The 14,737-nt window shown below is 29.4% G+C and overlaps 1 protein-coding gene and 1 long non-coding RNA gene across 13 annotated transcripts in view; one reads left to right on the top strand and one right to left on the bottom strand.

Moving 5' to 3' along the window:
* The window catches only part of LOC105839056 (titin), a 221,105-nt gene that overhangs the window by 131,708 nt on the left and 74,660 nt on the right, over positions 1-14,737 (bottom strand). For 11 of the 12 annotated variants that reach the window (XM_036288720.1, XM_036288726.1, XM_036288723.1 and 8 more), the window contains one exon: positions 2,847-9,476. The exons of the other annotated variant lie outside the window; for it this stretch is intronic. In XM_036288720.1, coding sequence (XP_036144613.1) covers positions 2,847-9,476 — 6,630 coding nt within the window. The remainder of the gene's footprint in view (positions 1-2,846; positions 9,477-14,737) is intronic. 12 annotated transcript variants of the gene reach the window in all.
* Positions 11,081-14,119, top strand: LOC114254846. The gene is made up of 2 exons (XR_003626145.2): positions 11,081-11,719; positions 13,329-14,119. It is a non-coding gene; the product is annotated as an uncharacterized LOC114254846 (long non-coding RNA).

Raw genomic sequence — 14,737 nt, 5'->3', positions numbered from 1 at the left:
CTTTTTTATGCATCAACAACAGTGGCGGCTTGTATAAGCATCTCAGAATTTTTGGGTAAAAAAAATAATAGTTACACTGAAAAAATTAATTAAGAAAATAATTTTTGCATTGTCTCTCTTTTACAAAAAGTTAAGTATAAAAAATATAAAAAATTGCCGATGTATGATTATATATGTATATGAATCATAAGTATAATTATATATTTGGATAATTTTTTTCATTTCTTCATATTTAACTTTTGTAACACAAACAATGCGAAAATTATCTTTTTAATTAGTTTTTGTTTTTTATAGTACTTATTTTTTATATCAAACAAAAATTTTACAAAAAGAAATTAGCATAAACATGATTTATATATATATATATATATATATATATATATATATATATATATACACACATACATTTTTATATGTGATTCTTTTACTGACAAGGGAACGGACAGAATTGTCCCTCACCGATTTTAATGAGCTTCGGATATGTTGTAGAACATAAGAAAATATTAGACCCATATTTTTTTTTATCTGCGTATCTCGACATTTAGAGGTTGAAACCACCCCTCGAAAATAACGCATTTTTTTGTTTTTTACGAATATCTTTGAAAATATAAGGTTTATAAAAAAATGTTCTATACGAAAGTTTTATGGCATTTTATACTCTTTACAACAGTATATTTATATTTTTTAAAAATATCAAATTTTTTAATTTATCCCACCCTCCACCCCTTTTTTTCAACATTTTAAAAATTTGGTAAAGACAAAAATTAAAGAGCATTAAAAGCCGAATCCACCCATATATAATAACATATGGGTTCCATCATTCTCAATTATTAGCAAAACGAAACAGTAATCTCGCACTATAGGTGCCGCGCTAGAAGTAGTGTTGCGTTATTTCTTTAGTCGCGTCACACTCAATAACTGCCTCTTCTGCGTATATTTTTATATTAAAACATAAAAATGGATTAATCTTAATTATATAATACGCAACGTATTACACGATATAAAGCATAAATGCATATATATAACAAAAGTAGCATATATATACGTATGTGCCTACGTACATTTTCATTGTTACAAATGCGAATATAAATTAATATGAAGCAAAATATTTTTTAACATTTAAAACTGCAAATACAATATAACAAAATATATAATATCAAGAGAAAAATATAAAACATAAACTGCAATAACTATTTGCATAATTATATTATTTACACTATATGCACGTAGCACGCTCTGATAATAAAGATAATATAAGTATATAAGTATATAATTTAATTTAATTTGAAGTTTGAAAATACATTTATACGGATGTATATATACATTTTGCATGCGACACAGACAAATAACTTTAATATCAGTGTTGATAAAGGGACCGGTTGTTTTCGCGCAAGCGCATCACGTGAGGCTTCAATAAAATATCCATTAGTAATAGGAAGGAGATCTTTGATTGTACATCTTTCATTCATGCTTTATATCGTGTAATACGTTGCGTATTATATAATTAAGATTAATCCATTTTTATGTTTTAATATAAAAATATACGCAGAAGAGGCAGTTATTGAGTGTGACGCGACTAAAGAAATAACGCAACACTACTTCTAGCGCGGCACCTATAGTGCGAGATTACTGTTTCGTTTTGCTAATAATTGAGAATGATGGAACCCATATGTTATTATATATGGGTGGATTCGGCTTTTAATGCTCTTTAATTTTTGTCGTTACAAAATTTTTTAAATGTTGAAAAAAAGGGGTGGGGGGTGGGATAAATTAAAAAATTTGAAATTTTTAAAAAATATAAATATACTATTGTAAAGAGTATAAAATACCATAAAACTTTTGTATAAAACATTTTTTCATAAACCTTATATTTTCAAAGATATTCGCAAAAAACGAAAAAATGCGTTTTTTTCGAGGGGTGGTTTTAACCCCTAAACGTCGAGATACGCAGATAAAAAAAAATATGGGTCTAATATTTTCTTATGTTCTACAACATATCCAAAGCTCATTAAAATCGGTGAGGGACAGTTCTGTCCGTTCCCTTGTGAGAAAAGAAAAGATCAAATTTTTATAATACCAGATATTTAAGTTTTTTGACCGCTGATTTCGAATTTGAGGTAGCAATTTATTTTTCTTCATATTCAGTAACTTACAAAATCCTCAAATAGCATATTTCACCAATCAAATAGATTTTGGATTTTTTGACAGCTATATTGGATCCGCAATGTTAAATTTGAATATTTTCTATTTTGATTTTGTATTCAGTGACCTACAAAATCTACAAACACTAGATTTTATCAATTAAATAGATTTTGGTTTTCTGAAAATATTGAGACCGCCATTTTAAATTTGGATTTTTTTTTATTTTAATTTTATACTTAGCGACTCAAAAAACTCTTATCAATTTTTATAAAAATCAAATTCGTCAATTGAAAACAAAACGATATGCGCCATATGGCGTCAATGTCCACAGAGGCACAACAGTTTTCCGCGCCATATGGCATCAATGCCGTCAAAGGAGTTACTTTATTTGTAAGTATCAATGACTCCCTAAACAGATCACGATTCAGATCGCACACTTTTTCACATATCTCGGTAAAATAAGGATAATAAGAAACAAACCTTTTTGATAAGTTAATATAAACATAAAAATATAAAACTAACAATAAAAAAAATTACGTTTTTTAAAAATTAAAAATAAAGTACGTTAATAAAGGCAAGAAATTAAAAAATTAGAGTATAATCAATACAGAGCTAACGAGCAGCGTTATTAGATTATTAGTGTTAATGTATACAAAATTCAAAGATAAGTACAATATGATATATAAATTTGATAACATTATTACCAAATATCACAAGATTGACAGTGGATGTTGCTACGCCAGCTGGATTAGATGCTCTACAAGAATACATTCCAGCATCTTTTTCTTTAATTTTTGTTATTTCTAAGGTTGCCGTTGTCTCAAATATAGTCATGGTATACTTTTCGCTTGCATGGAGTTCTTGTTCATTTTTGTACCAAGAAATTTCAGGAAATGGATTTCCTATGATAGTACACGTAAATTTAGCAGATTTTTCTAACTCAGCGATAACAGGTTGTAACTTTTGAATAAATCTTGGAGCAACAGTTTTATCTTTATCTGTAATTGTTATGTCAACCTGACGTCGCTTGCGTTTTCTCTTACGGTCTTCCACTTGCGTAATATCTGTCTCATCTTGTAATTTGATATTTTCTACAATTTCTTTTTCAATAATATTAGAAGTGATTTCTTCGAGTACTTTTCCTTTTACTTCAGATTTTGTGTCTGATTCAATAATGACTTTCTCGATTTCTTTTGCAACTTGTTCCGCAATCTGTTCAGATTTCAGTTCAATAACATTATCTTCCTCCGTAAATTCTTCATCCGTCATTTTTTCTTTACCTATTAATTTTACTTCAACTTCCTTAGATAATTTCTCATCTTTTACGGGAACTAACGCATGTATTTTGGATGATTCAATTTTTGACTCTAATTCTACTACTTTTTCAATGGGTTTTAACATAACTATTTCTTTTTCTTCTTCCATGTTTGAACTTTCTTGTATCTTCTTTCTCCATAAAATTTCATTTATTGCAATTACTTCTTCGGTCTTATCTTCATTAGGCAATGACATAGATTCTATCTTTCTTGCAGCTTGATCTTCAGTACCCTTGGTGGCAATTACCATTGTCTCTCTTTCTTCACAAACCTCTGTAACAGATTCTTCTTGATCGATAGGCACTACTGTAACTTCCTCCCTGAAATCAACGACCTTCTTTGTTCGTTTACGCCGCCAAGAAGTTTCGGTTATCTCTGTTGGCTTCTCCTCAATAGGTTTAACATCTATCATTCCTGTCACCGTTTTAGGTACTGGTGACAAATTAATTTCAGAGGATTCTTTCTTTTCTATTGATTCTAACATAATTTCTTCCTTTGTCATTTTTTTTCTTGGGACATATCTTTCGGATTTTAATGAAATATTTTCCGGTTTTGATTTACCGGGTGTGTCTACCTTTTTCATTGGTTTTAATTGAACTTCTTCTGCTTTTTCTTTAACTTCATCTTTTGCAACTAATTTTAAAGTCATTTCATTCTTTGATTCTTCTTCATTATAAAATTTCCTAACTGGTTTTAATACAATTTGCTCAGATTTCGGTTCTTCTGGTTTCTTTATTCTTCTCATTGGCTTTAATCGAACCTCTTCCGGTTTCTCTTCAACTTTCTCCTTTTCTGCAGGTTTCAATATGACTTCTGTTTTTGATTCTTTATCTTCAGGAAGCTTTTTAACTGGTTTTAATAAAATTTGCTCAGGTTTCGGTTCTTCTGGTTTCTCAATTTTTCTCACTGGTTTAAAACATATATCCTCCGGTTTCACTTCAACTTTTTCCTTCTCTACTGGTTGCAATGTGACTTCTTCCTTTGACTCTTCTTTTTTAGGAAACTTTCTAACTGGTTTTAATAAAATCTGCTCGGGTTTCGGTTCCTCTGGTTTCTCTGCTTTTCTCACTGGCTTCAAACGAACCTCTTCCGGTTTCACTTCAACTTTTTCTTTCTCTACTGGTTTCAATGTGACTTCTTCCTTTGATTCTTCCTCTTTAGGAAGCTTTCTAACTGGTTTTAATAAAATCTGCTCAGGTTTCGGTTCTTCTGGTTCCTCTATTTCTCTCACTGGCTTCAAACGAACCTCCTCTGGTTTCACTTCAACTTTTTCCTTTTCTACTGGTTTTAATGTGACTTCTTCCTTTGATTCTTCCTCTTTAGGAAGCTTTCTAACTGGTTTTAATGAAATCTGCTCGGGTTTCGGTTCCTCTGGTTTCTCTGCTTTTCTCACTGGCTTCAAACAAACCTCTTCCGGTTTCACTTCAACTTTTTCTTTCTCTACTGGTTTCAATGTGACTTCTTCCTTTGATTCTTCCTCTTTAGGAAGCTTTCTAACTGGTTTTAATAAAATCTGCTCAAGTTTCGGTTCTTCTGGTTCCTCTATTTTTTTCACTGGCTTCAAACGAACCTCCTCTGGTTTCACTTCAACTTTTTTCTTTTCTACTGGTTTTAATGTAACTTCTTCCTTTGATTCTTCCTCTTTAGGAAGTTTTCTAAGTGGTTTTAATAAAATCTGCTCGGGTTTTGGTTCCTCTGGTTCCTCTATTTTTCTCACTGGCTTCAAACGAACCTCTTCCGGTTTCACTTCAACTTTTTCCTTTTCTACTGGTTTTAATGTGACTTCTTCCTTTGATTCTTCCTCTTTAGGAAGCTTTCTAACTGGTTTTAATGAAATCTGCTCGGGTTTCGGTTCCTCTGGTTTCTCTGCTTTTCTCACTGGCTTCAAACGAACCTCTTCCGGTTTCACTTCAACTTTTTCCTTCTCTACTGGTTTCAATGTGACTTTTTCCTTTGATTCTTCCTCTTTAGGAAGCTTTTTAACTGGTTTTAATAAAATCTGCTCAGGTTTTGGTTCTTCTGGTTCCTCTATTTCTCTCACTGGCTTCAAACAAACCTCCTCTGGTTTCACTTCAACTTTTTCCTTTTCTACTGGTTTTAATGTGACTTCTTCCTTTGATTCTTCCTCTTTAGGAAGCTTTCCAACTGGTTTTAATGAAATCTGCTCGGGTTTTGGTTCCTCTGGTTTCTCTGATTTTCTCACTGGCTTCAAACGAACCTCTTCCGGTTTCACTTCAACTTTTTCTTTCTCTACTGGTTTCAATGTAACTTCTTCCTTTGATTCTTCCTCTTTAGGAAGCTTTCTAACTGGTTTTAATAAAATCTGCTCAAGTTTCGGTTCTTCTGGTTCCTCTATTTTTTTCACTGGCCTCAAACGAACCTCCTCTGGTTTCACTTCAACTTTTTTCTTTTCTACTGGTTTTAATGTAACTTCTTCCTTTGATTCTTCCTCTTTAGAAAGTTTTCTAACTGGTTTTAATAAAATCTGCTCGGGTTTCGGTTTCTCTGGTTCCTCTATTTTTCTCACTGGCTTCAAACGAACCTCTTCCGGTTTCACTTCAACTTTTTCCTTCTCTACTGGTTTCAATGTGACTTTTTCCTTTGAGTCTTCCTCTTCAGGAAGCTTTCTAACTGGTTTTAATAAAATCTGCTCAGGTTTCGGTTTTTCTGGTTTCTCTATTTTTCTCACTGGCTTCAAACGAACCTCTTCCGGTTTCACTTCAACTTTTTCCTTTTCTACTGGTTTTAATGTGACTTCTTTCTTTGGTTTTTCTTCTTTAGGAAGCTTTCTAACTGGTTTTAATGAAATCTGCTCAGGTTTCGGTTCTTCTGGTTTCTCTATTTTTCTTACTGGCTTCAAACGAACCTCCTCCGGTTTCATTTCAACTTTTTCCTTTTCTATTGGTTTCAATGTGACTTCGTCTTTTAATTCTTCCTTTTTAGCAAGCTTTCTAACCGGTTTTAATAAAATCTGCTCGGGTTTCGGTTCTTCTGGTTTCTCTATTTTTCTCACTGGCTTCAAACGAACCTCTTCCGGTTTCACTTCAACTTTTTCCTTTTCTACTGGTTTCAATGTGACTTCTTCCTTTGATTTTTCCTCTTTAGGAAGCTTTCTAACTGGTTTTAATAAAATCTGCTCAGGTTTCGGTTCTTCTGGTTTCTCTATTTTTCTTACTGACTTCAAACAAACCTCCTCCGGTTTCATTTCAACTTCTTCCTTTTCTATTGATTTCAATGTGACTTCTTCTTTTAATTCTTCCTTTTTAGGAAGTTTTCTAACTGGTTTTAATAAAATTTGCTCAGGTTTCGGTTCTTCTGGTTTCTCTATCTTTCTCATTGGCTTCAAACGAACCTCTTCTGGTCTCACTTCAACTTTTTCCTTTTCTACCGGTTTCAATGTGACTTCTTCTTTTGATTCTCCCTCTTTAGGAAGCTTTCTAACTGGTTTTAATAAAATCTGCTCAGGTTTCGGTTCTTCTGCTTTCTCTATTCTTCTCACTGGCTTCAAACGAACCTCCTCTGGTTTCAGTCCAACTTTTTCCTTTTCTACTGGTTTCAATGTGACTTCTTCCTTTGATTCTTCCTCTTTAGGAAGCTTTTTAACTGGTTTTAATAAAATTTGCTCAGGTTTCGGTTCTTCTGGTTTCTCAATTTTTCTCTCTGGCTTCAAACGAATCTCTTCTGGTTTCACTTCAACTTTTTCTTTTTCTACTGGTTTCAATGTGACTTCTTCCTTTGATTCTCCCTCTTTAGGAAGCTTTCTAACTGGTTTTAATAAAATCTGCTCAGGTTTCGGTTCTTCTGCTTTCTCTATTCTTCTCACTGGCTTCAAACGAACCTCCTCTGGTTTCAGTCCAACTTTTTCCTTTTCTACTGGTTTCAATGTGACTTCTTCCTTTGATTCTTCCTCTTTAGGAAGCTTTTTAACTGGTTTTAATAAAATTTGCTCAGGTTTCGGTTCTTCTGGTTTCTCAATTTTTCTCTCTGGCTTCAAACGAACCTCTTCTGGTTTCACTTCAACTTTTTCTTTTTCTACTGGTTTCAATGTGACTTCTTCCTTTGATTCTCCCTCTTTAGGAAGCTTTCTAACTGGTTTTAATAAAATTTGCTCAGGTTTCGGTTCTTCTGGTTTCTCTATTTTTCTCACTGGCTTCAAACAAACCTTTTCTACTTTCTCTTCAACTATTTCCTTTTTTACTGGTTTTAATGTGATATCTTTCTTTAATTCTATTTCTTTAGGAAGCTTTTTAATTGGTTTTAAAACAACTTGTTCGGATTTTGGTTCTCCAGGTTTTTCTATTTTTCTTCCCAAAGTCAATTGAACCTCTTCCGGTTTGTCTTCAGCTGTTTTTTGTTCTACTGGTTTTAGAATAATTTTTTCTTTTGATTCTTCTTCCTCGGATGTTTTCAATTTTTTACTGGCTTTTAAGTATACATCTTCAGATTTCTGCTCAGTTTGTATTGATTTCTTTTTACATCTCCATGGTACTTCGGTTTTTTCAGTTATTATGTTTCTGTTAATAATGTCATGAATTTTTTCTGGTAGAATTTCTGATTTTTCCTCTGCTTTTTTGCCTCTAACCCACGGTATTTCTTTTTTAGTTTTCTCAGTTATATTGTCGGTTTTGTCAATGCCGAGTATTGTAATATCTTCCGTTTCCACAAATGGTATTTTTGTGCTCGGTTTTGACTTAATATCGTCATTAATCTTATTTGAGACTTGAAGTAATGTGGTGTCTTTTTGTTCAGCATATTCGACCCTAGTGATTTCGCTATTTATTTTTCTTTCTATATCAGGTTTTAAATCTATTTTTTCCAAACTTTGTTTTTGGGATACTGATTTAATGAATTTTGACGATTTTAGTTCTACTGTTTCTATTGCTTCTTTTTCAATTTTTGAGGGAACAAGTTTAGATTTTTTCAAAATAATTTTTTCTTCCGTCCATGGTTTTGTTTTATCTGCTCTATCTATAATTATTTTATCCATGTCTTTGCTTACTTTTCTCGCTTTTTTCTCCGTAGAATCATCGATCCGCGTAACTTCTTCTGCTGAAATTGTTTCAACTTCTTCTTTTGAAATTAGTTTTAAATCTGTTTTATCTATAGTTGACTTAACGAGATCTTTTTCTATTACGTGTGAAGGTTTCAATGCAACGGTTTTGAGCGTTTCCTTAGGTATTTCCTTTTTTTCCGGTTTTGTTTTCTTCAAAGTAGCAATGTTTTCCTCCATCCAAGGTTTAGATTGTTTTTCTTTTTCCGCAACAAGCTTTTCTTTTTTTGCCTTTTGTATTTCTTCATCTTTTGAAACTGTAAGCAAAGAAATATCCTCTTGTTCGAGAAAATCAATTTTCTTTTCATCTATTTTGGTAGTTATTTTTGCCTTTGATTCTATTTTCTTTAAGCTAATTTGCTCTTCCGTCCATGATTTTGGTTGCTCACATTTCTCTTTCTTTAATACAGTTTCATGAGAACGACGTAACGTTTTTGACAGAGTAATATCCTGTTTTCTATGAAATTCAGTCGCAGTATCATCGCTTTTATATTCTTTATTTGTTATAACTCTTGTTGCCTCTTTAGGCACGGATTTCAATTTGTTTACTTCTGGACCGGACTCGTAGGTATCCTTTTCAATTTTTGTCGGTTTCAACTCAACTTTTTCTAGTTTTTCTGTCGTTACATTCTTGGTAATAAGAGGAGCTTTCTTCAAAATTATTTCTTCTTCAGTCCATGGTTTTATTTGGCTTTCAAAATCTTGAAGCTTATCTAATGAAGAATCTCTCGATTTTGTTCGTATCTTCCGCCATGGAAGTGAATCGCGAATATGAGCTTGAGGCTGAATCCGTCCTTTTCGCCAAGATAGCAATTCATCACCAGATTGAAGTTGTACTTCAAGTAAATTATTTTTGTCGAGAGTTGGAGATAGCAAAGTTATATCTTTCTTCACATCTTGATGAAATTTTGCATCTTCAATATTAGCGTCTGTTTCCGTCGGAACTGCATAATGAAGTTCTTTTCTCTCTGCAAATTTATGACAAATTATTTTAAATAGACTTGGTATTTATTCTATATATGTTAAATTTGAAAAGTTTTATTAACATTTATATAATACGTGTTAAAATAAAGATTAAATTAATATATAAGTTTATAAGTAAATATACAATTTATCAACCTTTTAATCATAAAATTAAATATATTTAATATTTTTGTATTCTTATACATATGTAAATGTATCTGTAAATGTCTTTTATAATCGCTGAAGGAAGAAATTTCTATTGAATTAACTACTCACAGCATGTATCAAAGGATTTTGCAAGTAATCTTGAAATAGTAGATTATACAATATTAATATATGTATTACACATATAATATTATAATGGTAAATTAATTCTTTGACCAACAAATGTTTTTATTTAATCATATTAATAAAATTGAGTTGCCTATACATTCTGCAGTGGATCTTGGTGCTGAATATAATTTTTATATTAATGTAATATTCTTTGCTCATATGAACTACGCACCAATCCATCAATATTTTTATCAGTCTTGAAACACAGTTACAAAGCTAAATTTCGATGCTCAGGAACATCTTTAAATCTTCTCTTACCCGAAAAACTGTAAATAATTTATTGCGAAAATAATACCTCAGTTATGATTTGAACTTGCATCTCCCTTTTCATTTCATGAGGCTGTCATAACCTGTTTGACCACCAAGGCATATGATTTATATGAGCTAACAATATTAAATTAATATAAAAAAATTATTTTCAGCACCAAGATCCGCTGCATACCGTATGGACAACTCAACTTTATTGATATGTTTAAAACATTTATCGGTCAAAGAATTAATTTACTATTATTATATATGTACATACGTCGCCTGAAAAGACGTTCTTCATATTGGTTATTGCGAAGAATAATACTATATTTCTTGATGGTCGAACTAGCTAAGATAGCCTTATGGAATGAAGGGAGGTTCAGGTTCAAATCCTGGTTGAAGTATTATTTTTCGCAAAAATTATTTACAGTTTTTTGGGCAACATAATTCGAAGAAACATTATATTTATTTTTAGTAAAATAAACTTTAATGATCAACTTTGATAATTAGCTTTTTTATAAACTAATAAATTAATATTTAACTATTTTTTAAATAATAAACAAATTACTTTTTTAATGTTAAAATTCAAAAAGATTGAAGATAATTTGGACACAACGTGCTTACACATTGTTAATAAATGAATTGAAACTTAAGTAAATGCTTACCGCATATCGAAAAGATATGACTATATTATTTATTCTAAACAATAAATCAATTATTAAATCCATAGTCTTATTTTAATCAAACATTTTGTCATTTTTATACAAAAAATTATTTTATTTTATTGAATAATATTTAAAATCTAACAGAATGTTATTTTACCAAAAAATATTTAAACTTTTTTTTGCTTGACAATATAATTTTATGCATTAGAATTGAAAAATTTGTATTCCACAAAATAATTTTATTTATATTTAAATTATATTTATTTATTTATATTTAAAAATGTATTGTTTCTGTGAAGTAAATGTAAATCAAACAAATAAAAATATTAAATACAGAAAAATGTTTCTTTCTGTGTACGTAAAGCGTAAGCGTTAAAAAATATATATTGTAGCGAAAAACGCGTGGGTCTATATCCTTTGTGTTATTTTTAAGTACCTGAGAGTTTGTTATTTGCGACATATATTATAGTAGTTTCTTCTTCGAAGGGCAATAAAATATAGTTTTATTTTTATCATAATCTGAAATAAATATTTCATTATCTTTAATGTAACGAGGAATCGGAGAACTTGTTAAAGAGAGGATTTAATTAATGAATTATTTTATTAATTATAATCACGTAAGTGAGTTGAGGTGTTCATTTGCAATGTCCATGGAGTTCGGGATGCTTGTGAACTTTCCGCAAATAGTCTCCCACAGAGTAACTCGGTGGGGATCTTTGACGCATAAGACGTACATCCCTACTTCATGCTACATCTAGTCGTAATAGTAATCAGTTGGAAGTCGAAGACGAAAGAACGAAAGGAAGACGGATAAAATCGTCGTACTTTTTAAAATACAGTGATACTATCACAGTGATTGCATCGTTCAGTGAAATAAATAAGAAATAATATTTGAAAGAATGAGATTTTGGTTAACAAGTACATTTCTAAAAATTATTCCCGCAGAAGTTTCTTTTTATTATATAGTTGATCAAAATTCAGTTACAATTTAAAATAGACACGTGAGAGATTTTGACATTTTTAATTGATGCATTTGAACTTGTGTATATCTTTTGAACAATGAATTATTTAATAATATATTCATAATTATATGTGTATATATATTTATGTAACATGTTAAAGAAAATGTAAAGACATATTTCTTAATGTTTCTAAGGATATGAAATATTGGTTTAAAATATATACATATAACTGTTTGATGGTTGTTTTATACACATTTACAAAATATAATTTTTTGATTTATTTATTGTCAAACAAATTTATATTACTTAAAAGAAATTAATTTTTATATATGAGTATTTTTTTAAAATAAATTAATAGAAGGAGATACTACTACGCTACTATTGACAGGCTAAAATTCCTTATTTTTTGGAAATTAAACATTACATTATATTAATACTGATAAAAATATGATTTGACTAATAATTAAATAATTAAATAAATAAAAACCAATATGTTAATATATGGCTTTATTTATGACTTTTTATATAAAATTTGCTAAAAATAAAATCTCTAAAGGCGAGAATATTTACAATTTATTTTGTAAGTTGCATAGTTCAAACAATAGTGAATATATTGTTGATAATATTAGATTATTTTACATTTGCACTTTTCTAAAATAGTTTTGTTTATATTTTTCTCTTTCATATTTTTCTCATAATGTGATATGTAAATAAAATCATCGTGGAAAGTAAAGCAGTATATTTTTTTGTTATTGAAGATACCATGTGTGGTCTATTCTTTTCGTAATAAAATTTCATTTTGAATAAATTTTTTATTTTTCAAACACATTAATTTTAATTTTTTAATTGTTTAATTTGTTTTTATTTCTGAAATGTATTAATTCTAATTTTTTCAGTTTATAAACTTTGTTGTTTAATACGTAGAAATATATTTTATTATAAAATTTTAGTGTTCATCAATTTAGTGTTTATAATTAACTTTTTCATTACGGCGTTTGATTTCGTGTCTACTAAATTTTTTTAAGGCCAATTCTCAAATGGTTATGTGCAAATGTTGCGAATACATAAATTATTTTAAAATATAAAACAGTATAAAAACTGCTTTACAAAAAAATAGAAGACATTTTATAGTTTACATATTTGTTTTCAATGTTTTAATTTTAGTTTTTATTTACGAAATATTATTCAAAAACAAAGTTGTATATCTATATTTTTAGCTTTTCTTTATAAGTAGCAATACCTAATTAATTGATGACGCTATATTATACTTTTAATTAGGAATAAATGTTTAAATCTTTATTTTAGTTACGTAGATACGAAAACATGCAAAATAAAGGAATAAATTTTTGTCTAATTTTCAAAATAATAACGAATAATTAATAATAACAAATAATTTTCTTTAGGGTTTAATATTTTTATTTTAATAATTAGAGATGTTGTAAATAAAATAAAATTATAGAAGAGCGTTTGAAAAATTTAGTCTATTATTGACTCAAATTTTTTTCTATGCAATGTTTCTATAGTATTAAATACAATCCCATTATAATGGACATTATCTGTCTGTTGCGTTAAACAACATGCCTATCATGCAGTATATCTTGGGTCTAAGTTGCCGATTTATTAAAAATAATTTTCACTCGTTTTGCAGAGTACGCTGACATGCTCTTCCCTGTATTATTCTTGGCATGACTGAATCACTAGCACCTGGCTCGCGACGAAGCCAAAATAGTCTACTACTTCGGCCAGCTTCCTCCGAAATTACTGTGCTGACGAAGAAATTACAGTGCAAGCAAAGATGGTGATTTAGATTCAAAGATAAATATAGATCGTAGAACAGAATATCTTCTTGATGAATCAGTGTGTTCATTTGATCTCTTGAAAACTACTGTCATTTCATTTTTAAGGTTATTTTAAATTTATTGATAATCATATTTTTGTATCTTTTATTAAAAATTACAATTTATGAATTGCGTTCAACATATAAAAATCATATAGCTTAAAAAATTTTTTTTATTAATTCCAAAATAGAAGAGAAAATTGTGTTTTTAAAAAAATATTTGTTTGATTCGAAATTTCTTTTAGCGTGATTACACGAGATCACTAATTAAATTTTAAACGTTAGATTTAAAAATATATATATATTTATTTAACGTAAAACACACATATATTCGAGGGCATGTGTCGTTATTGCATGTATCATTAAAATATATATACATATATATATATATATATATATATTTTATATATATATATATATATAATGTAAGTTTGTGACAAATAACATGTCTTAACGATACATGCAATAGCGATACATGCCTTCAAGTCTTTAAAGATCCTGAAAACATATATGCGATAAATTTTGAGATATGTACAAATTATACAACACAAACTTATAATGTTTTAATTTTATTAATTAATAAAATTTAAAAGATACGTATAATAATGAATAATAAAAGCGTTTGTGAAATATGAAGTATATTAATAAAACAGAGATTATATACTAGTTTTAAATAGTTTTTATAAATAAGAAGTCCTAAATTATCATAGTCGACGAATCTTTGTGGAGTTCTAAGGCGGCAGCCAAATATAGCTAGGTAATGTAATACACATCACGTGCTCAAAAATAACCTGAAGAAAAGGCTTAGCATGATGTGCACACGGCACTGAATCTGGTTTTAGAACGTTTATTTTACACGGTAGAAATAATCAATTTTAATTTTTATGTATTACATATATTAATTACACACACACACACACACACACACACACACACACACATATATATATGTATACATATGTATCTTTTATGTTCTAAAAAACTTATGTATAATGCAATTGTACTAAAATTCCAATCATGCGTTTTTATAAATTTTTAATTTTACCGTATGTAAATGGCAATAGTGTCAGTCATTATTTGAACAAATTTGGCTTGAATGTTATTTTCCGTGTTTAAAAAAAATAAATCATCTAATAAAAAAAAAGTAAAGACAAAATTAATTTTTCGAAAAATGTAAATTTAGTTTATCAATTGTAAAAATTGTTCTGTGTCTTATATTG

This window comes from Monomorium pharaonis, chromosome 6 (assembly GCF_013373865.1).
Source record: "Monomorium pharaonis isolate MP-MQ-018 chromosome 6, ASM1337386v2, whole genome shotgun sequence".
NCBI lineage: Eukaryota > Metazoa > Arthropoda > Insecta > Hymenoptera > Formicidae > Monomorium > Monomorium pharaonis.
Note: the sequence above shows the minus strand (reverse complement) of the source record. Positions and strands in the feature narration are given on the sequence as shown.